The 25,133-nt window shown below is 45.5% G+C and overlaps 1 protein-coding gene across 1 annotated transcript in view; it reads right to left on the bottom strand.

The window, feature by feature from the left end:
* Positions 1–25,133, bottom strand: part of necab2 (N-terminal EF-hand calcium binding protein 2) — a gene marked incomplete at both ends in the record, with an annotated part of 233,051 nt that overhangs the window by 6,096 nt on the left and 201,822 nt on the right. Inside the window, one exon of the mRNA XM_083654659.1 lies at positions 10,354–10,466. Within this exon, the coding sequence (XP_083510785.1) occupies positions 10,354–10,466 (113 nt within the window). The remainder of the gene's footprint in view (positions 1–10,353; positions 10,467–25,133) is intronic.

Raw genomic sequence — 25,133 nt, 5'->3', positions numbered from 1 at the left:
TTGAAGTACACATTCATGTGACATGTGATTGGCCCACTACCACAGCAGCTACAACCCATAAACCCTGTCTCCATTCAACTGTGTGCCTATCCAGAAACATGGGAACAGGAAGTTGGCGAAATAACATATTTTTGGTGCTATCATTTTGTGGAAAATAACTACAATGCTATCAATATGATGATGCCTGTATTTGGTGCCTTTTTGTAATAATAAAACAAACCTGAAACCCAAGTCTGTCCTGTAGAGAATGTTTATTAGTTTCAAGTCTAGTTTGATCTGAAAGTATAAGAATCTACACTCAAATGAGACGTTATTAGACATTTTCCTTGTAAAATATAAACATTTGGAATATATCCTGGCTAAGGACTGTTATGACCCTGGGTCATATGTACTGTATATTTTTGTCATGTGTTAACATCATTCCTTTCCTCCTCTGTGTGTGTGTGTGTGTGTGTGTGTGTGTGTGTGTGTGTATTGCAGTGTGCTTCAGTGTGTGATTGAGAAATGAGATGCAGGTGGTGTTCGTCCTAATTGGCCTGGTCAGGTGTCAGATTGCTGCTGGCTGATTGGCTGGTGGAGAGCATTTAAGCCAGCTGATGCCATCCTGTCGCCCCCTTGCTCACCTCATTCCCAACGATGATGGCTGCTGTGCTGACTGCTGTGTTCTGTCAGGTAGGAACTGTGTGTAGACCTACTTTAGTAGTTCTTCAAAACTTTAAGATGTGTCGTTATCTTGGTAGACCTGTGCAGTCTAAACTGTAAATAGCTACCTTCCAGATCTACACTTTTGTACACTGTAAATAACATTTACCCAAGTAGTAGGAGGGAGAAGCCCTTTAGTTTTTTGTAACATTTTCTCATGTTTTGTAGGAGCTTATAGCTAAGAGCCATCTTTTATTTAATCCATCCTTTTCTTAATTAAGTTTAAGGTTGGGGATTAGTTTGATTTGTTGTGTTGGGGCCATGCTGTGCTCTGAAACTAAACCTGCTACTTGTGAACTTGTGATCATGTTTGACTGATCATCTTTGGGAGCGGGAAGAGTGGGGGCACTTTTGTGTTGCGGGCCGGTTCCTAACATAATTGGGGGCTAGTCCACTTTTCTCCTTGTCAGCACGTCGTCTGTGAGTGTGTGTATATGTATATATATATTTTATGTTTGTCTGGTGGGCAGTCTTTGTGCAGGTGGTAAATGGTGTTAGTCAAAGGTGCCTTTGCATGGAGCTGAGGAAGCTCATGGTGGTAAAGCTGGTGGAGATGTCTCTTTTCTGTGTAGACTATGCTACCCTACAAGAGTCCCGTCTCCGTACATAGACTTGCCTGTGACTCTGACTCCCAAGCCGTCTAAATCAGTAATACACACGTATTTACAAGTGTTACAGAAACATTTCAAAGCCACATATTGAGAAGAGTTCATAGCTTCTCGACGTCGGGGTTAGAAAGCTTGACGCTGCTCATAAATGCCTCTTTTCATCTGAAGTCTGTGCTGGTGATATTTTTTCCGGGTTAGAGCTCTCAGCCGTCACAGCGCCACTCTGGCCAAAGGCTCGGTAAAAAACATCACCAGCACAGACTTCAGATGAAAAGAGGCATTTATGAGCAGCGTCGAGCTTTCTAACCCAGACGTCGAGAAGCTATGAACTCTTCTCAATATGTGGCTTTGAAATGTTTCTGTAACACTTGTAAATACGTGTGTATCACTGATTTAGACGGCTTGGGAGTCAGAGTCACAGGCAAGTCTATGTACGGAGACTCTTGTAGGGTAGCATAGTCTACACAGAAAGGAGAAACGGTGCTACTGACGGCCCTGCCTTGTCACGCCCCTCCTCAGTCTTACTGGTCCCCTCTGACCGGCTCCTCCTCCAACAAACATCTCCACCAGCTTTACCACCATGAGCTTCCTCAGCTCCATGCACACCATTTACCACCTGCACAAAGACTGCCCACCAGACAAACATATAAAATATATATATATATATATATATATATATATATATATATATATATATATATAATATACACTCAGACGACGTGCTGACGAACGAGAAAAGCGGGCGAGCCCCCTAATTATGTTAGGAACCGGCCGCGGGGAAGGGGACGGCAACACAAAAGTGCCCCCACTCTTCCCACTCCCAAAGATGATCAGCCAAACCACCATCACAAGTTCACAAGTAGCAGGTTTAGTTTCAGAGCACAGCATGGCCCCAACATCAACAAATCAAACTAATCCCCAACCTTAAACTTACCTAAGAAAAGGATGGATTAAATAAAAGACACAGCGCTCACCTATAAGCTCCTACAAAATAAACATGAGACAATGTTTCATAACTAAAGGGCTTCTCCCCCTACTTTCTGCTACTTGGGTAAGAGTTATTTAGTGTAAAAAAAGTATAGATTTGGAAGGTAGCTATTTACAGTTTAGACTGCACAAGTCTACCTAGACAAGGACAGATCTTAAAGTTCTAATAACTACCAAAGTAGGCCTACACACAGTTCCAACCTGACAGAACAAAGTGTCAGCTGAGCAGCCATTATCGGTGGCAATGACAGCAAGGGGTGGAGGGATGGCATCCCTAAACCCATTCAACAATGCAGAAACAAAACGTTTAGAGCTATCATCCAAAACGCAATTAGCTACAGAATTGAAACGTATGAGTATATGTCATGTGTTCACATCATTCCTTTCTCAGTGTGTGATAGAACTATGAGTCCACTCATTGTACTCGTAATTCCCAACTATGATGGCTCTCTAGTGACTCTTTGCTGTGTTCTGTCAGGTAGGAACTGTGTAGGCCTACTTTGTTCTTCAGAACTTTAAGATGTGTTATCTTGGTGGACCTGTGCAGTCTAAACTGGAAATGGCTACGTCCAGCGCTACACTTTTGTAGACTAACATCTTACCCAAGTAAAGTAGGAGGGAGAAGCCCTTTAGTTTTTTGTAACATTTTCTCATGTTTATTTTGTAGGAGCTTATAGGTGAGAGCTGTCTTTTATTTAATCCATCCTTTTCTTAAGTAAATTTAAGGTTGGGGATTAGTTTGATTGGTTAGTTGTGTTGGGGCCATGCTGTGCTCTGAAACTAAACCTGCTACTTGTGAACTTGTGATGGTGGTTTGGCTGATCATCCTTTGGAGTGGGAAGAGTGGGGGCACTTTTGTGTTGCGGTCCCGTTCCCCGAGGCCGGTTCCTACCATAATTGGGGGCTTGTCCGCTTTTCTCGTTCGTCAGCACGTCGTCTGAGTATATATATATATTTTATATGTTTGTCTGGTGGGCAGTCTTTGTGCAGGTGGTAAATGGTGTGCATGGAGCTGAGGAAGCTCATGGTGGTAAAGCTGGTGGAGAGAGAGGTTTGTTGGAGGAGGAGCCGGTCAGAGGGGACCAGTAAGACTGAGGAGGGGTGTGACGAGGCAGGGCCGTCAGTAGCACCGTTTCTCCTTTCTGTGTAGACTATGCTACCCTACAAGAGTCTCCGTACATAGACTTGCCTGTGACTGACTCCCAAGCCGTCTAAATCAGTGATACAGACGTATTTACAAGTGTCACAGAAACATTTCAAAGCCACATATTGAGAAGGGTTCATCGCTTCTCGACGTCGGGGTTAGAAAGCTCGACGCTGCTCATAAATGCCTCTTTTCATCTGAAGTCTGTGCTGGTGATATTTTTTCCAGGTTAGAGCTCCCAGCCGTCAGAGCGCTCAACAGCGCCACTCTGGCCGAAAGCTCGGTAAAAAACATGCATGAGCATTCAGAGCCTCTAGGTCTGGACATGTCAGTAAAAGTTTGTCTAGTATTCATTCATAAAAGACAGCTGCTGTGTAGAGCCCTATGTGAAGTTTGACTTGGACAGATGAAAAAGCTCTCTGTGTGCTCAGCTACGCTCTGGAACTCTTCTCTTAGTTACTGTAGCACGTGAGTGGCTGGCAGGTTTAATGCTCCTCCTGAAGGGGACAGACTCTGTTTATTATGTGGGTTAAACAACATTGAAAACGAGATTCATTTTTTGTTCTACTGTACTGCATATGTCCTCTATTTATGTTGACTTTTTTGAGTTTTTATGAGAAACTTGAGTTAAGGAACCTTCTTCATAGCAAATTGTATCTGTCAGGCGTGGGGACAAAGACAGAACATCTGTTTTGTTGTTTGAGCACTATGTTGACTTGCGATTTGTGTCGACTTAAATGTACCACTGCAGTCAGTGCTGTTTTATGTTGTATTTTGTTTGTGTCTTATGAGCCCATGAGGGTTGGCCACCTTAGGGTGCATGACACACAACAACAACAACAACAATAATCATAATCATAATCATAAACAATCAAAAATCATTGTAATCTGAGTATTAGATTTCATCATTTGGGCTCAACAGTGTGTGAATGGAACCTGATGGTATGAATGGAGAGGAAGTGATCAGTCTGTCCCTGCATTTCCCCCCTGAACCTGAAGAGGGCAGTGGGAGGACAGGCTGCTACACATCTCCAAGGGGGGTTGAAATAAATAACTTTAATTGTATGAGCTCTGCTGGAGGCTATAATTACGTGTGTGTGTGTGTGTGTGTGTGTGTGTGTGTGTGTGTGTGTGTGTGTGTGTGTGTGCGCGCGCGCGCGCGCGCGCGCGCGTGTGTGTGTGTGCGCGTGTGTGTGTGCGTGTGCACATGTATGTGTGTGTGTAGGCACACATGCACATACATGCTAAAAGATAATGAGGAGGGAGGGCAGAACAAAATAAATACTGTATACAATTATGAGTTATTTTGTGACAGATGAACTGCAGAGAGAGAAATGCAGAAAGCGAGATGAGCGCTAAAGGGAAAAGAAAATCTTTTCAGAGGCAATGAGCAAATTGATCTTCCTCCATTTAGGCACCTTTATCTCAGCTTTGAACCCAGTGCAGTGACCCCGGCAGGCCCTGCCTGCACTGGGCCAGCAGGCCCTGCTGGGGTCAGAAGATGGCAAAGTCAGGACACTCACTCAGGTCCTTTCACGGTCTTCACGTGAGGTCTTCACAGGTCCAAAATGACGGACCAGGACCCGAATGGACCCGGGAAAGCTGAGAACCAGACCTGGACGGACCCGCCAAATGTCGGACCCGGACCCGGGAGTCACTTCTTTTAAATGGACGCTAGACCCGGCTGGGTCCGGGTCGGGTCCTCGGGTCTTCGGGGGTTCGGGCATACCCGAAGACCTCTAGTCCAATTCCTTGTTTGTAATACCTGTATAATTCTACTCACTATGACTATTAACACATTGAGTGCCAGCCATTTTTTCAATCCTGTAGGTAAGTTGTGCCAGTTTTTTTTTTTTGAGGATTCTGGCTCATTTTACAACAGCCGAGGATTCTTTTCTGTTAAGACTTCGTGAACACCAATCATCTAAAAATAACTAATAGAATGTGTGCTTTCTCTGTCTAAAAGAGTTAGTTTGCAGAGTTAGTAGTTATGTAGATATTAGCCGTTGAGTACAGCATGGTTTTAGCGTATGAGACAGCAAGCTGAGATAATCGCAGTTTTGTGAAATTCAATCAAACAGCAGAACAGTCACCTGCCTGTGATTGTGGGTGCCTTTGGGCGAGTCTGTATACTGTATTGTGTGTGTGTGTGTGTGTGTGTGTGTGTGTGTGTGTGTGTGTGTGTGTGTGTTCGCGCGTTGCTCCGCGGCTCTGGGGGGAGGGGATCTCTGTCCGTTCTTTGCCCCCGCGGCGTGTCTGTCTCCCGCTCTGTGTGTGCTCTCTCTCTCTCTCTCTCTCTCTCTCTCCTCTCTCTCTCTCTCTCTCGGGACTGGGGGGAGGGGGAGAGAGAGGGAGAGAGTGTGTGTGTGTCTCCGGGCTCCTCCCTCCGTCTGTGCTGCGGGGGAAGGATTCTCCGCGGCCGTCTGGACTGTAAAACTGTTTCTTGAGGTTTGAGTAAGCTTTTGCGATTCTGGTCTTATTTATGCGCGGGGGTGCTCGAGTGTGTGTGTGTGCGCGCGCGCGCGCGCGCGCGCGTGTGTGTGTGTGTGTGTGTGTGTGTGTGGGATCGAGGGAGTTTTCGCCGAGCTGCTTCCTTGAAAATTACACTGTGGCTTTCTCCAGCGCGCTGGCTGGCTGCTCTGGCTGTGGCTGGCTGTGGCTTCTCTGTCTTGGGAGAGAACTGTCGCCACTTAGTGGTCGGTAAAATAGATTATACACATTCTCTTCCTCCGATAGTGATATAGAAGACGTAAAAGGGGTTGATTGATGTCCCACCGTCAAAAAAAAAAATGTTTATGTAAGACGAGATAGCTCGTCTATGGCACTTAACCGTTGGATTATGTAAGACGAGATATCTCGGCTATGGCACTCAACGTGTTAAAACCTCTCCATTACAGTGTGAGATGGAGACAGCTCTTCACGTGAGAATAAACAAGATAACGCACCATTTCCATAATCATAAGCTACACTGTTGCCTCTGTGACATGTGGACTGTCCTCTCTGTTGCCTCTGTGACATGTGGACTGTCCTCTCTGTTGCCTCTGTGACATGTGGACTGTCCTCTCTGTTGCCTCTGTGACATGTGGACTGTCCTCTCTGTTGCCTCTGTGACATGTGGACTGTCCTCTCTGTTGCCTCTGTGACATGTGGACTGTCCTCTCTGTTGCCTCTGTGACATGTGGACTGTCCTCTCTGTTGCCTCTGTGACATGTGGACTGTCCTCTCTGTTGCCTCTGTGACATGTGGACTGTCCTCTCTGTTGCCTCTGTGACATGTGGACTGTCCTCTCTGTTGCCTCTGTGACATGTGGACTGTCCTCTCTGTTGCCTCTGTGACATGTGGACTGTCCTCTCTGTTGCCTCTGTGACATGTGGACTGTCCTCTCTGTTGCCTCTGTGACATGTGGACTGTCCTCTCTGTTGCCTCTGTGACATGTGGACTGTCCTCTCTGTTGCCTCTGTGACATGTGGACTGTCCTCTCTGTTGCCTCTGTCACATGTGGACTGTCCTCTCTGTTGCCTCTGTGACATGTGGACTGTCCTCTCTGTTGCCTCTGTGACATGTTGACTGTCCTCTCTGTTGCCTCTGTGACATGTGGACTGTCCTCTCTGTTGCCTCTGTGACATGTGGACTGTCCTCTCTGTTGCCTCTGTCACATGTGGACTGTCCTCTCTGTTGCCTCTGTCACATGTGGACTGTCCTCTCTGTTGCCTCTGTCACATGTGGACCCAACGATAAAGAAAAGTGTGCAGACTCCAAAACCTCATGACATGTTCCTCTTTCCAGCTTGTTCAGATGGAGATTTTAGAGCAACTTGTGCAGAACTCCTGCATTCTCAAACAGCTTTAAAATGAGCCATGGCTCGAGATACTTCATTTAGGAATCTTTGATGTTGACATTTTGAGGACACAAGTACATTCTGGCACTTTTCTATTTGAGAAAGTGCAAAATGTGTTAAATTGGAACGGAGCCGGGTACAGCTGGATTAAAAGATGTGGAATCATCCTTATTGCAATTACATTCGGTACTTCTAATGTGAATATTTTATGGCATAGTCTGCTGTTTCTACGCTTTTAGCTTACACAGTACTGAAGTCAATTTCAATTAACTCTTCAGTTAAATCTTCAATCTCTGATTGAATATTGTAAGAGGTGGGTTTTTGATTTAATGAAGCCGTTTTTCAATTTAAGAAATCAGATGTCATACATACATTAGTCAGTTACATCACTGCCTCTCATGAGCAGATCGGACACTAAATGCCACTCACTATTTGTATACAGATTTTGGACAAATCTTTCACCTGTAAATGAAATACAACTGGATCAGATGCCATATATATTGACCTTGCTGTTAGGGATGTCTCGTTTGCCAGACAACCATTGACAATAGCGCTGGTATTTACGGCTCAATTTAAACCATTTCCGAACAATAAAAATGCCTGGTGTCATACGTCTTAAATGTAGCCTTAATCGTATTGGTAATAATAAGGCAATAGCACTGTGTGTAATTTGTGTTCAAATGGAGACGTCAACCCCCATTCACCTCTGTCTCTGAAGAGCCCTCACAGAGACATGATCCCCAAAAACCAATCTGGTTTACAATCTCCCATTACAATGCCCTGGCATGGTAATACATTACAATGCCCTGGCATGGTAATGTATTACAATGCCCTGGCATGGTAATACATTACAATGCCCTGGCATGGTAATACATTACAATGCCCTGGCATGGTAATACATTACAATGCCCTGGCATGGTAATACATTACAATGCCCTGGCATGGTAATACATTACAATGCCCTGGCATGGTAATACATTACAATGCCCTGGCATGGTAATCCATTACAATGCCCTGGCATGGTAATACATTACAATGCCCTGGCATGGTAATCCATTACAATGCCCTGGCATGGTAATACATTACAATGCCCTGGCATGGTAATACATTACAATGCCCTGGCATGGTAATACATTACAATGCCCTGGCATGGTAACACATTACAATGCCCTGGCATGGTAACACATTACAATGCCCTGGCATGGTAATACATTACAATGCCCTGGCATGGTAATCCATTACAATGCCCTGGCATGGTAATCCATTACAATGCCCTGGCATGGTAATACATTACAATGCCCTGGCATGGTAATCCATTACAATGCCCTGGCATGGTAATCCATTACAATGCCCTAGCATGGTAATCCATTACAATGCCCTGGCATAGTAATACATTACAATGCCCTGGCATGGTAATACATTACAATGCCCTGGCATGGTAATACATTACAATGCCCTGGCATGGTAATCCATTACAATGCCCTGGCATGGTAATACATTACAATGCCCTGGCATGGTAATACATTACAATGCCCTGGCATGGTAATCCATTACAATGCCCTGGCATGGTAATCCATTACAATGCCCTGGCATGGTAATAGGAAATGAACATATGAAGTAGAGAGGAAAACCTGGAAGCCTCACCAAGGGCATATGCAGAATACGCTTTGGCTATATTGGGTCTGGGGATTGGGAGAAATCTCTGGATATTAGGCCGTCTTAGAGCACCCTAAGGCTCAGAGAAGGATGAATGAGAGGTTGAGTGGATTTATATCAGACTATATATTACAGGTAGATTTATATCAAACTATATATTACAGGTAGGACGTTACAGGCGGGGGGTAGGTGACACTATATTATTAGCAGCCTCGCTAATCCAGAGCACCTGGGAATTATGCCAGTTTTTTAGACTTGGGAAACATTATAATGATGAAATGCTCGCAGCTCACTGAAAGCTTAACTGAATCAGGAAGTATGCACACACACTGAAAATACTGAGAAAATCTATGTCGGTTGAATAGAATAGAATAGAATAGAATTTGTATTGCCTTAGACCAGAGCTGGATGAGGCTGTAAGGTTCTGAATATATAGAAGTCCTGACATTTAGTCTGGTTAAAACCATGGTAAATGGTAAATGGTAAATGGTCTGCATTTATATAGCGCTTTTATCCAAAGCGCTTTACAATGAGTAGATAGTCTACATTCACCCATTCATACACCGATGGCGGCAGGCTGCCACGCAGGGTGCCTACACACCATTGGGAGCAAGGAGGGTTAAGTGTCTTGCCCAAGGACACAACGACAGCAGCTGGGAGGGAGCGGGGATCGAACCGCCAACCCTTGCATCATTGGCCGACCCGCTCTACCTCCTGAGCTAAAGCCGCCCATCGGTGAACTCGCATTCTGTTTGGTTCCGTGGATCCGTTTGGACTCCGCCCCATCATTTCAGCGGGTGGAAACAGCCGGTCCTTCAGCCAATCAGCGTCGGATCCAGTCAAATCCAAATCCACTCGGAAGAACGGCGAAAAGGTCTTTTCCGCCGAGAAACTTGTTCTCGTTTAATTGTTATCGAGTGTATTTCTGCTGTATAACTGCTGTATGACTGTTTAAACTCGACGAACGGTGAAGTTACTGCTCGAGCTGGAGAGCCACGGAGGCAGCCATTACTGTTTTGCCAGCCGGCGTTCCTGATTGGCCGGTTTACGATGTCAACTATGAGGCAGCTCCCTGATTGGCCCGATCGCGTTGTGGAATCTGAAAGCGCCCACCCTGGGGCAGAGGCCAGACCGTCTCGCAGAACGAAACACAAAAAGGTTTAGAAAAGCACGTACATCCAAACACGATGAATACTAGGTGCTGGACAGAAGTACAAGTGGAAAGCGGACAAATAGAGTCCGCACTATTATGCTCCCATCGTTGTATTACCGAGTACCAAATTCCAGACATTTTTATACACACTTCATAGTCTCTGCCCGCTTAGAATACTGCACACGGTAGCAGCAGCGATGTTAATAGTAGTAGTGTTGCTACAAATGCAGTATTGCTGTAAATGCAGAGCAGTTGGGATACTTACTGGAAGCAGTCTCTCTGAGCAGAGACGTTCTTCAGGTATTGCTTCAGAGCCTCGCAGAAATCTCCCAGCTTCTTCTGTGAAACCACCATCTCCTGACGAACCAGTAACAAGGACTGGAGGGAGAGAGAGAGAGAGAGAGAGAGAGAGAGAGAGAGAGAGAGAGAGAGAGAGAGAGAGAGAGAGAGAGAGAGAGAGAGAGAGAGAGAGAGAGAGAGAGAGAGAGAGAGAGAGAGAGAGAGGTCAATGTTGGACACCCTGAACCCGGCTGGTATTTAATGGACAACACAAAGACATAATGTTGTCAGCTTGTTAGCGTTAGCTAGCTAACCATCTGCTCAGCTAACTATTGTGTCTTGTTGCTCACATATTTATTGGCTTACTAGCTAATGTAGCAGTTGCTATACATTACTATCAGTCGTTTTGCCAAATTAGCCTGCTGGCAAGTTATTTAGCTTACGATAGACCTCCATGGGTGTCATTGCTCTGACAGCTCATTATTCCGAAACCCCAAAAGTTCCAAAACTCCAGGCTCCATCCACAACCATGAACCATGGCTTCGGACAGCTCCATCCACAACCATGAACCATGGCTTCTGACAGCTGTGACCGTAAGCCTCAACTCATCCACTTCATGCCTCAAGCCAACCACCTCTGGGATAAGAGGCTGGGCTTTCACAATGCAATCAACCTCTCTGTGTGTGTGTGTGTGTGTGAGTGTGTGTGTGTGCGTGTGTGTGTGTGTGTGTGTGTGTGTGTGTGTGTGTGCGTGTGTGTGTGTGTGTGTGTGTGCGTGTGTGTGGACGTGCGTGCGTGTGTGTGTGTGTGTGTGTGTGTGTGTGTGTGTGTGTGTGTGTGTGAGAGAGAGAGAGAGAGTGGACAAATCTGTTGCAATAGAGAGCCAAAGTGAAACTTCACTTCCTGCTTTCTCCCTGTACCAGCGCTGTGAAAAATATGAATGGCGGTGGACGGAGAATAAGGTTACTTTTTTGATCCCGTTTGAATTGTGCCACGGGGTGCCAACGCTAATTTAAAACATAACTTTGCATGTCAAAGAAGGGATGGAGGACTTAAGTTATGGAGTATGGAGGGTATTCATCTGTATGTAAAAGGAGTTTTGCTTTCTTTTAATCAATTATGTCAGAAATACCAAATACCTAAAAAGCATTTGTTTAAATATTTACAGTTAAGAAGCTTCATGGCATCGAGATGTGAACAGATAAAAGTGTATTCCACCCTTATCAACACTTGAAGGGATGACACTCACAAATTTAGAAGAGAAAGGCCATGTTTCTAGGTATTACAACATGTTGGTTGAATATAGCACTGAATCATCACATAAATTAAATACTTGGAAAACAGACATACAAGAAGACATTGACGAGGAAGATTGGTGTGATGCTTGTTTAAAAGCGCAAAAGCAAACAATAAACACAAGGTTTAAATTACTTCATTATAAATGGTTAATGAGGGTGTACATAACTCCGGTCAAACTTCACCACATGTCTGCTAACATTCCTGATCTCTGTACTAAGTGTTTGGAAGAGAAAGGTACTTTACTTCATTGTCTATGGGGATGTTCAAACATTCAAAACTTCTGGAAGAGTGTCATAAATTGTTTGTCAAAGATCTTTGATACTGAAGTTTTTTTTATTGATTATTGAATGATTTGTTAAACCAACATTTGTTCCAAAAGGAATTCAATCATAAAGTTAATCAAAATGCCACGGAAACATTAGGCTAATCAACACAGAGCTGCAAAGATCAGTTCACCGGTCTATTGTCTGGCTGCTAGGAGCAATCTCCCCTGCTGGTCAGTACTCTGTCTCCTCATGTCTTTCAGGACCTTTCCTTCACTGCTCTTCTCCCCCTGCTGGTCAGTACTCTGTCTCCTCATGTCTTTCAGGACCTTTCCTTCACTGCTCTTCTTCCCCTGCTGGTCAGTACTCTGTCTCCTCATGTCTTTCAGGACCTTTCATTCACTGCTCTTCTCCCCCTGCTGGTCAGTACTCTGTCTCCTCATGTCTTTCAGGACCTTTCCTTCACTGCTCTTCTCCCCCTGCTGGTCAGTACTCTGTCTCCTCATGTCTTTCAGGACCTTTCCTTCACTGCTCTTCTCCCCCTGCTGGTCAGTACTCTGTCTCCTCATGTCTTTCAGGACCTTTCCTTCACTGCTCTTCTCCCCCTGCTGGTCAGTACTCTGTCTCCTCATGTCTTTCAGGACCTTTCCTTCACTGCTCTTCTCCCCCCGCTGGTCAGTACTCTGTCTCCTCATGTCTTTCAGGACCTTTCCTTCACTGCTCTTCTCCCCCTGCTGGTCAGTACTCTGTCTCCTCATGTCTTTCAGGACCTTTCCTTCACTGCTCTTCTCCCCCTGCTGGTCAGTACTCTGTCTCCTCATGTCTTTCAGGACCTTTCCTTCACTGCTCTTCTCCCCCTGCTGGTCAGTACTCTGTCTCCTCATGTCTTTCAGGACCTTTCCTTCACTGCTCTTCTCCCCCTGCTGGTCAGTACTCTGTCTCCTCATGTCTTTCAGGACCTTTCCTTCACTGCTCTTCTCCTCCTGCTGGTCAGTACTCTGTCTCCTCATGTCTTTCAGGACCTTTCCTTCACTGCTCTTCTCCCCCTGCTGGTCAGTACTCTGTCTCCTCATGTCTTTCAGGACCTTTCCTTCACTGCTCTTCTCCTCCTGCTGGTCAGTACTCTGTCTCCTCATGTCTTTCAGGACCTTTCCTTCACTGCTCTTCTCCCCCTGCTGGTCAGTACTCTGTCTCCTCATGTCTTTCAGGACCTTTCCTTCACTGCTCTTCTCCCCCTGCTGGTCAGTACTCTGTCTCCTCATGTCTTTCAGGACCTTTCCTTCACTGCTCTTCTCCCCCTGCTGGTCAGGGATTTCAACACAACATTATAATTTGACAAAGAGGAAGTATTGAAAAGGTTTAGAAAAAGACATCTATAAAAGACATCAAGCTAACAACCACATGAAGGAAGTGAAACCAGCGGGGAGCCAAAGTATGTGAAACGATGAGTACATCACCGTGGAAACGCATCATACCCCAGACACATTTTCAACCATGTGTGCTATCTCAGATCAGAGGTATTATAATTACCATCACTTTATTGTATATTAATGGAGACATGGTGGGAATCACACCCACACGAGTTAACTTATTTACAAAAGAAGAAGTAGCATCTAGCAGCCACAGCTGCTGATATGAATCAGTCTCATGACTGATGACTTAGGAGGGATACTGAGTGCACAACACAATGAACTCCTAAAACCATTGAATATGAACATCACTTTTTGCCTCAGTCCACTGCTACTTCATGGTTGCTGAGTCGTCCGGCCCAGTAACGAGTCATTGGGTCCAGTAATGAGTCATTGGGTCCAGTAACACGTCATTGGGCCCAGTAACAGGTCATTGGGTCCAGTAACGAGTCATTGGGTCCAGTAACGAGTCATGGGGCCCAGTAACGAGTCATTGGGCCCAGTAACGAGTCATTGGGCCCAGTAACGAGTCATGGGGCCCAGTAACAAGTCATTGGGCCCAGTAACGAGTCATTGTGCCCAGTAACGAGTTATTGGGCCCAGTAATGAGTCATGGGGCCCAGTAACGAGTCATTGGGTCCAGTAACGAGTCATTGGGTCCAGTAACGAGTCATTGGGCCCAGTAACGAGTCATTGGGTCCAGTAACGAGTCATGGGGCCCAGTAACGAGTCATTGGGCCCAGTAACGAGTCATTGGGCCCAGTAACGAGTCATGGGGCCCAGTAACAAGTCATTGGGCCCAGTAACGAGTCATTGGGCCAGGTAACGAGTCATTGGGCCCAGTAACGAGTCATGGGGCCCAGTAACGAGTCATTGGGTCCAGTAACGAGTCATTGGGTCCAGTAACGAGTCATTGGGCCCAGTAACGAGTCATTGGGTCCAGTAACGAGTCATTGGGCCCAGTAACGAGTCATTGGGTCCAGTAACGAGTCATTGGGTCCAGTAACGAGTCATTGGGCCCAATAACGGGAGCCGCAGCTCGACTCACCAGTTAAGTTTAGGCAACTAAAAGAACTTGGTGAATGTTTGGGTTATGGTTTGGGGTTTGGGGTTCGGGGTTAAAAATTTGATCAAAACACAAGACACATCAGGTCTTGAACCAGGTCTCTCACATGAGAAAGTTAGCAGTCTCCTATAGTAGCTGAACAAACATCACATTCTAAACATTTTAAAGATGTTTTTGTTCAACTACAACGTCTTTGGGCTGTGGACCAACGTCACTATGTCACATGTTGTGTGATACTGGCTCGCTATTTCTGCATCTGTGGCTTGACTCAACACTACACTAATAGTACAGTACAGTACAGTACAGTGCAGTACAGTACAATACAGTACAATACAGTGCAGTGCAGTACAGTACAGTACAGTGCAGTACAGTACAATACAGTACAATACAGTGCAGTGCAGTACAGTACAGTACAATACAGTACAATACAGTACAGTACAATACAGTACAGTACAATACAGTACAATACAGTACAGTACAATACAGTACAGTGCAGTACAGTACAATACAGTACAGTACAATACAGTACAGTACAATACAGTACAGTACAATACAGTACAATACAGTACAGTACAATACAGTACAATACAGTACAGTACAATACAGTACAGTACAATACAGTACAATACAGTACAGTACAATACAATACAGTACAGTACAATACAGTACAGTACAATACAGTACAATACAGTACAATACAGTACAGTACAATACAGTACAATACAGTACAGTACAATACAGTACAATACAGTACAATACAGTACAGTACAATACAGTACAATACAGTACAATACAGTACAATACAGTACAGTACAATACAGTACAATACAGTACAGTACAATACAGTACAGTACAATACAGTACAATACAGTACAGTGCAGTACAGTACAGTACAATACAGTACAGTACAGTACAATATAGTACAATACAGTGCAGTACAATACAGTACAATACAGTACAGTACAATACAGTACAATACAGTGCAGTACAATACAGTACAATACAGTACAGTACAATACAGTACAGTACAATACAGTACAATACAGTGCAGTACAATACAGTACAATACAATACAGTACAATACAGTACAGTACAGTACAATACAGTACAATACAGTACAGTACAGTACAATACAGTACAGTACAATACAATACAATACAGTACAATACAGTACAATACAGTACAATACAATACAGTACAATACAGTACAATACAGTACAGTACAATACAGTACAATACAGTGCAGTACAGTACAATACAGTACAATACAGTACAGTACAATACAGTACAATACAGTACAATACAATACAGTACAATACAGTGCAGTACAGTACAATACAGTACAATGCAGTACAGTACAATACAGTACAGTACAATACAGTACAATACAATACAGTACAATACAGTGCAGTACAGTACAATACAGTACAATGCAGTACAGTACAATACAGTACAGTACAGTACAGTACAGTACAATACAATACAGTACAATACAGTACAGTACAATACAATACAATACAGTACAGTACAATACAGTACAATACAGTACAATACAATACAATACAGTGCAGTACAGTATTGTGCAGTACAGTAGCTACAGCACTGTATAGGACAGTAGGCTACAGTACATTTACAGGACAATTATTCCACCACCAAATATGACCCAAAACATTTGACCCAATTCTGCCTTAATATTGACACCGTTTTTATTTCAAAGCAGTTACTTAAAAAAAGAAAAAGAAAATACAATATAGTAAAAATAGCAAATATCTCATCAAATGATAATAGCACTGGAAACTGTACAGTGATGTAAAACAGCAAGGGAAGGCAGGAAATGAGCAAACTTCAATGATGCTAAACGCTCCTTTAAAGTTTGAAACAACATTTTGCAAACAGATGATATAAACTGTGCTGTAAATATGTTATATACTGAGAGACAGCAGCTGTAACAGATGATATAAACTGTGCTGTAAACATGTTATATACTGAGAGACAGCAGCTGTAACAGATGATATAAACTGTGCTGTCAACATGTTATATACTGAGAGACAGCAGCTGTTACAGATGATATAAACTGTGCTGTAAACATGTTATATACTGAGAGACAGCAGCTGTTACAGATGATATAAACTGTGCTGGAAACATGTTATATACTGAGAGACAGCAGCTGTAACAGATGATATAAACTGTGCTGTAAACATGTTATATACTGAGAGACAGCAGCTGTAACAGATGATATAAACTGTGCTGTAAACATGTTATATACTGAGAGACAGCAGCTGTTACAGATGATATAAACTGTGCTGTCAACATGTTATATACTGAGAGACAGCAGCTGTAACAGCAGCTGATCCAAGTTTTGGCTCTAAATATACTAATGCACTTAGGTAAATATTGAACAAGGGGCTTTAACAAAGCTGTTATTAATGAGGAACTGTCACACCTTCTCACAGATCCAGTGTACCTTTGTGTCACATAACCGGTCAAACCATTTGGTCACTGTATCAAGACCCAGCAGAGCACAGTCCTCGTCACCCTTAAGACTATCAGGCTGCCCTGGTCCCCAGTCCCTGAAACAGAGGAGGACAAGGAGTCAAACCCTGTGGTGAAGACATGGTCCATACTGTAGCTACAGTGACTCTGGAAGTCTCACACCAATGAGTCAGAACAAATGATCAGGTCTTACGTTGTGGTCAGAGGTGATCCATCCACCCATCTCCAGGTCCCTTCTGTCCCTCTGTCTGTCAGACCAATCCACACCCTCCACTTTAGTCCAACCAGGAATTCCTGTTTGTGGAGACAGAAGTAGAGGGTTCACACACAACGCTCGCACGTGTGCGCTCGCACACACACACACGCACACACACATACACACAAACACACACACAAACGCACGCACGCACGCACAGGCACACACACACACACACACACACACACACACACACACACACACACACACACACACACACACCTGTTCCTCTCTGCTGTTGATGATCACCAGATCAGCTCCTCTCTTCAGACAGTCCTGTCTGCTCTCGTCCCAGGTTTTCAGCTCATCAGAGATGTAGTACCACTTAGAGTCAAATTTAGTCCAACAATTAGACCTTTGGGCTGCGACAAATCAACACAACACAACAAAACATGTATGTTAATGATCACACTCACACATAAAATAATAACTATGTGAACTGCTTTCATTTAATGATACCATTTAACTTATTCTGATCAACATTTACTCACTCTGGTTACATAAACGCACTCCCAGGATGGTCAGTAGGTCTCTCTCTTCAGTCAGGATGTTGTTACTGGTCTGTAACTGGTCTCTCTCTTTAGTCAGGTTGTTGTTACTGGTCTGTAACTGGTCTCTCTCTTTAGTCAGGTTGTTGTAACTGGTCTGTAACTGGTATCTCTCTTTAGTCAGGTTGTTGTTACTGGTCTGTAACTGGTCTCTCTCTTTAGTCAGGTTGTTGTAACTGGTCTGTAACTGGTCTCTCTCTTTAGTCAGGTTGTTGTTACTGGTCTGTAACTGGTCTCTCTCTTCAGTCAGGTTGTTGTAACTGGCCTGTAACTGGTCTCTCTCTTTAGTCAGGTTGTTGTTACTGGTCTGTAACTGGTCTCTCTCTTCAGTCAGGTTGTTGTAACTGGCCTGTAACTGGTCTCTCTCTTTAGTCAGGTTGTTGTTACTGGTCTGTAACTGGTCTTTCTCTTCAGTCAGGATGTTGTTACTGGTCTGTAACTGGTCTCTCTCTTCAGTCAGGTTGTTGTAACTGGTCTGTAACTGGTATCTCTCTTTAGTCAGGTTGTTGTAACTGGTCTGTAACTGGTCTCTCTCTTTAGTCAGGTTGTTGTAACTGGTCTGTAACTGGTCTCTCTCTTTAGTCAGGTTGTTGTAACTGGTCTGTAACTGGTCTCTCTCTTTAGTCAGGTTGTTGTAACTGGTCTGTAACTGGTCTCTCTCTTTAGTCAGGTTGTTGTTACTGGTCTGTAACTGGTCTCTCTCTTCAGTCAGGTTGTTGTAACTGGTCTGTAACTGGTCTCTCTCTTTAGTCAGGTTGTTGTTACTGGTCTGTCTCTGGGCTCGCTCTTTAATCAGGTTGTTGTTACTGGTCTGTAACTGGTCTTTCTCTTCAGTCAGGATGTTGTTACTGGTCTGTAATTGGTCTTTCTCTCTGGTCAGGTTGGCGTTACTGGTCTCTCGCTCTTTAGTCAGGTTGTTGTTACTGGTCTGTAACTGGTTTCTCTCTTCAGTCAGGTTGTTGTAACTGGTCTGTAACTGGTCTCTCTCCATCGTCAACAGCTCAAGCTTCTGCACATCTGCATTATCTGAAAGCAGATGTCAGAGAAAACCATGTTCCTTGAATTAGTCCTTCTAGGTTGGAGGAATTGAGATATCTGCTTCTCTTGGCAGTGATCAAACATAAGGAATTGAAAATAGAAAGACACTCACGCACGATGAGACGCAGAGAGACGTTGAGAGCAGCTTGTGTAGCACACAGCAGCCCAAAGCTCACCAAGACCAGCTTGTAAACATTTCCCTCTGTGGAACCAACATTCACATGTAGGACAGCAGCTTACAAAACCATTTCCACTGCTCACTGCTGTTTATAGTGTCAAGAAGATGTATCAAGCAAAATGTGACATCTTCAAATCATCTTATTCTCTTATTCTATCTCATTCTTCTCATATTTTTCTTACCATGTCTCTTGGCTACGCGCTGATGCCTCTCAGCAGAATGAGCCGTCATGGGATGATCCTCGTTGATCTCAGTTAATTCAAGTTCCTCTCGTCGGGCACGACGGGCAGACCTCGCCATGCTGCAGCTCTCTCTGCTTGTGACTTCTGCTTCTGTGGCTTGACTCTATATGTTCCTCAGAACTCTGTCAGCATTTGTGTAAATCACACCTCTAGACGGCACTAAGACATGGCAGTTATGGGTAAATCACACATCTAGACCACACTAATGCAGGGAGGAAGCTGACTGTGCAGTTAGTCTCCAACACATAATGCTTTTTACTTTGCACCTTATAATTTGAGACAGTTTTTCTGTATTGCTCTGTCTTCTACTACTGATGTGACCTCTGTGCTGCATACTGCACTAAGTCATATTCTACCTGACTGATGTGAGCTCTGTGCTGCATACTGCACTAAGTCATATTCCACCTGACTGATGTGACCTCTGTGCTGCATACTGCACTACGTCATATTCCACCTGACTGATGTGAGCACTGTGCTGCATACTGCACTAAGTCATATTCCACCTGCTTACTGATGTGACCTCTGTGCTGCATACTGCACTAAGTCATATTCCACCTGACTGATGTGAGCACTGTGCTGCATACTGCACTAAGTCATATTCCACCTGCTTACTGATGTGACCTCTGTGCTGCATACTGCACTAAGTCATATTCCACCTGACTGATGTGACCTCTGTGCTGCATACTGCACATTCCACCTGACTGATGTGACCTCTGTGCTGCATACTACACTAAGTCATATTCCACCTGACTGATGTGAGAACTGTGCTGCATACTGCACTAAGTCATATTCCACCTGCTTACTGATGTGAGCACTGTGCTGCATACTGCACTAAGTCATATTCCACCTGACTGATGTGAGCTCTGTGCTGCATACTGCACTAAGTCATATTCTACCTGACTGATGTGACGTCTGTGCTGCATACTGCACTAAGTCATATTCCACCTGCTTACTGATGTGAGCACTGTGCTGCATACTGCACTAAGTCATATTCCACCTGACTGATGTGACCTCTGTGCTGCATACTGCACTAAGTCATATTCCACCTGCTTACTGATGTGAGCTCTGTGCTGCATACTGCACTAAGTCATATTACTCCTGACTGATGTGAGCTCTGTGCTGCATACTGCACTAAGTCATATTCTACCTGACTGATGTGAGCTCTGTGCTGCATACTGCACTAAGTCATATTCCACCTGACTGATGTGAGCTCTGTGCTGCATACTGCACTAAGTCATATTCTACCTGACTGATGTGAGCTCTGTGCTGCATACTGCACTAAGTCATATTCCACCTGACTGATGTGACCTCTGTGCTGCATACTGCACTAAGTCATATTCCACCTGACTGATGTGACCTCTGTGCTGCATACTGCACTAAGTCATATTCTACCTGACTGATGTGAGCTCTGTGCTGCATACTGCACTAAGTCATATTCCACCTGACTGATGTGACCTCTGTGCTGCATACTGCACTAAGTCATATTCCACCTGACTGATGTGGGAACTGTGCTGCATACTGCACTAAGTCATATTCCACCTGACTGATGTGACCTCTGTGCTGCATACTGCACTAAGTCATATTCCACCTGACTGATGTGAGCTCTGTGCTGCATACTGCACTAAGTCATATTCCACCTGACTGATGTGGGAACTGTGCTGCATACTGCACTAAGTCATATTCCACCTGACTGATGTGACATCTGTGCTGCATACTGCACTAAGTCATATTCCACCTGACTGATGTGACCTCTGTGCTGCATACTGCACTAAGTCATATTCCACCTGACTGATGTGGGAACTGTGCTGCATACTGCACTAATTCATATTCCACCTGACTGATGTGAGCTCTGTGCTGCATACTGCACTAAGTCATATTCCACCTGACTGATGTGGGAACTGTGCTGCATACTGCACTAAGTCATATTCCACCTGACTGATGTGAGCTCTGTGCTGCATACTGCACTAAGTCATATTCCACCTGACTGATGTGACCTCTGTGCTGCATACTGCACTAAGTCATATTCCACGTGCTTACTGATGTGACCGTATGCGTGTGCATGTGCGTGTGTGCGCGCACGCACACACACACACACACACACACACACACACACACACACACACACACACACACACCTGCGGGTACACACAGATGTTGCAACATGCTTTAAAATGCAATGCATGCACATACAAGGAGAATGACAACATTGGCCGGATTTCAAGTAAAACGACCGATGTTGACCGAATGCTACCTCTGTGTTTGTGTGAGCAAGTGCTTGTGTCAGGAGCTCTAACCAGGAAGTAGTGGCAACCTCTGGTGACCTTCAACTTAAAGAGTCTGATATTAAAGTAGGTCGTTGACTTGTAAGTGTGAAGGGGTGCACCATAGTGCACACAAAGAGCAACCTCCGGTGCTGAAAAATGAAGCAGACGAAGGAAGTGCCAATAACTGCAGTTTTTGGTCTCTATACTATACAGAGGTGAACTTTTATATTACTCACCCATTTATACTCCTCCTCCCTCTTCCATGTCTCCTGTCCTTTCTCCCCCTCTCCTCCTCCCTCTTCCATGTCTCCTGTCCTTTCTCCCCCTCTCTCCCTCTTCTATGTCTCCTGTCCTTTCTCCCCCTCTCCTCCTCCCGCTTCCATGTCTCCTGTCCTTTCTCCCCCTCTCTCCCTCTTCCATGTCTCCTGTCCCTTCTCCCCCTCTCCTCCTCCCTCTTCCATGTCTCCTGTCCTTTCTCCCCCTCTCTCCCTCTTCCATGTCTCCTGTCCTTTCTCCCCCTCTCCTCCTCCCTCTTCCATGTCTCCTGTCCTTTCTCCCCCTCTCTCCCTCTTCCATGTCTCCTGTCCCTTCTCCCCCTCTCCTCCTCCCTCTTCCATGTCTCCTGTCCTTTCTCCCCCTCTCTCCCTCTTCCATGTCTCCTGTCCTTTCTCCCCCTTTCCTCCTCCCTCTTCCATGTCTCCTGTCCTTTCTCCCCCTCTCTCCCTCTTCCATGTCTCCTGTCCTTTCTCCCCCTCTCCTCCTCCCTCTTCCATGTCTCCTGTCCTTTCTCCCCCCCTCTCCCTCTTCCATGTCTCCTGTCCTTTCTCCCCCTCTCTCCCTCTTCCATGTCTCCTGTCCTTTCTCCCCCTCTCTCCCTCTTCCATGTCTCCTGTCCTTTCTCCCCCTCTCCTCCTCCCTCTTCCATGTCTCCTGTCCTTTCTCCCCCCCTCTCCCTCTTCCATGTCTCCTGTCCTTTCTCCCCTCTCCCTCTTCCATGTCTCCTGTCCTTTCTCCCCCCTCTCCCTCTTCCATGTCTCCTGTCCTTTCTCCCATCTCCCTCTTCCATGTCTCCTGTCCTTTCTCCCCCTCTCTCCCTCTCCCATGTCTCCTGTCCTTTCTCCCCCCCTCTCCCTCTTCCATGTCTCCTGTCCTTTCTCCCCCTCTCTCCCTCTCCCATGTCTCCTGTCCTTTCTCCCCCTCTCTCCCTCTCCCATGTCTCCTGTCCTTTCTCCCCCTCTCTCCCTCTCCATGTCTCCTGTCCTTTCTCCCCTCTCTCCCTCTCCAGTCTCTGTCCTTCTCCCCTCCTCCCTCTTCCATGTCTCCTGTCCTTTCTCCTCCCTTCTCCCCTCCCTCTCCCTCTTCCATGTCTCCTGTCCTTTCTCCCCCCTCTCTCCCTCTTCCATGTCTCCTGTCCCTTTCTCCCCTCTCTCCCTCTTCCATGTCTCCTGTCCTTTCTCACCTCTCCTCTCTCTTCATGTCTCCTGTCCCTCTCCCTTCCTCCCTCTTCCTTTCCTCCCTTCTCCCCCCTCTCTCTCCTCTTCCATGTCTCCTGTCCTTTCTCCCCCTCTCCCTCTTCCATGTCTCCTGTCCTTTTCTCCCCCCTCTCTCCCTCTTCCCATGTCTCCTGTCCTTCCTTCTCCCTCTCCCTCTTCCATGTCTCCTGTCCTTTCTCCCCCCTCTCTCCCTCTCCCATGTCTCCTGTCCTTTCTCTCCCCCCTCTCCCTCTTCCCATGTCTCCTGTCCTTTCTCCCCCTCTCTCACTCTCCCATGTCTCCTGTCCTTTCTCCCCTCTCTCCTCCTTCCATGTCTCCTGTCCTTTCTCCCCCTCTCTCCCTCCTCCCATCTTCCATGTCTCCTGTCCTTTCCCCCTCTCATCCCTTCCTCTCCCCCTCTCCTCTCCATGTCTCCTGTCCTTTATCCCCCTCTCTCCCTCTTCCATGTCTCCTGTCCTTTTCTCCCCCTCTCCTCCTCCATCTCCCATGTCTCCTGTCCTTTCCTCCCCTCCTTTCTCCTCCCCCTCTCTCCCTCTTCCATGTCTCCTGTCCTCTTCCTCCCCCCTCTCCTCCCTCCTCCCTCTCCATGTCTCCTGTCCTTTCTCCCTCCTCTTCTCCTCTTCCCATCTCCTTCTCCTGTCCTCTCCTCTCCTCCTCTCCCCTCTCTCCTCTCTCCTCTTCCATGTCCTCCTCTTCCATGTCTCCTGTCCTTTCTCCCCCTCTCTCCCTCTTCCATGTCTCCTGTCCCTTCTCCCTTTTTCCCCCTCTTCCATGTCTCCTGTCCCTTCTCCCCCTCTCCTCCTCCCTCCGGCTGATCTCCCTCTGTCCTCATTACCAGGGAAGTTGAGCATCCCCTCGCACTTCTGCGTCGCTCCTCGAATACCAATGTGATTAAATCCATTTATCCGTATGGAGATGGCTGCTGCAGCTCTCGTGTTTCCAGGTACTTTGTATGGAGATGGCTGCTGCGGCTCTTATGTTTCCAGGTACTTTGGAAGGCAAATTGTGTTGGCAAACCCCCCGGAGGCTGCTGTTTAGCAGGAGGCTGCTGTTTAGCAGGAGGCTGCTGTTTAGCAGGAGGCTGCTGTTTAGCGTCTGCCTTTGCTTCCTTGCCACTTTCTGATTGGATTGTTTCATCTTTCACTCGTCTTCTCTGCGATGGGAAATATTATGCACAAGTTATCTTTAAGTTATAGTTTGTGAGCGCATACACAGGGCCTGTTATTGCCACAGTATTACCCAGACAGATAGTATTATTAGATTATGAGGCTGTTTGGGAGCTGGAAATAGCTCCATGTAAAACAAACATAAAGGAGAGAGAGAGCGAGAGAGAGAGAAAGAGAGAGCGAGAGAGAGAGAGAGAGCGAGAGATTGAGAGAGAGAGAGAGAGAGAGAGAGAGAGGGGGAGAGATTGAGAGAGAGAGAGATCTATATTTAGCTATCATTAGGCCATGTGTCTATATGGCTTCTTTTCATCAGCTCCAGCGTCTTTTTTCAGTTGTTTCCAATGAGGAGAGAGTGTATGCGGGCGCCTACGGACGTCTAGAGAAAGTGCGCTGCAACCAGCATCTATTTTCAGAGCGCTCCGGCTTTTTTGTGTGCTGGCTCCCAGCGTTTCCAGCTGAAAATATCGGAACTTTTCAGAAAGACGCTGGTGTCGGGTGCTCCGTTTCATGCAACTGGAGAAAACTATGACAACAGAGACAAAAAGGCTTAATTGTGGGAGCAGATTGGCCGCACACTGAATATTTATGGTGGGTGTTGCGCTAAATCACCGTACGTGTGTTGTTAGTTACGCTAGCTACCGCTGCTGAGCTAACGTTACTTACAGACTGCTTCCTTGCATATTGTGCACTAATATATAAGGCCAGCACTCCCCAGCGTACTTCCAGCGTTCAAATGTCAGGAATAGACGCCATATGGACACATGGCCTTAGACTGTTCTTACAGGCCAACACAACTAAAACCACTTTGGTTATGTTTAGGAAACTAAAACCACTTTGGTTATGTTTAGGAAACTAAAACCACTTTGGTTATGTTTAGGAAACTAAAACCACTTTGGTTATGTTTAGGAAACTAAAACCACTTTGGTTATGTTTAGGAAACTAAAACCACTTTGGTTATGTTTAGGAAACTAAAACCACTTTGGTTATGTTTAGGAAACTAAAACCACTTTGGTTATGTTTAGGAAACTAAAACCACTTTGGTTATGTTTAG

This window comes from Poromitra crassiceps (genome assembly GCF_964638095.1).
Source record: "Poromitra crassiceps genome assembly, chromosome: 18".
Taxonomy (NCBI): domain Eukaryota; kingdom Metazoa; phylum Chordata; class Actinopteri; order Beryciformes; family Melamphaidae; genus Poromitra; species Poromitra crassiceps.
Note: the sequence above shows the minus strand (reverse complement) of the source record. Positions and strands in the feature narration are given on the sequence as shown.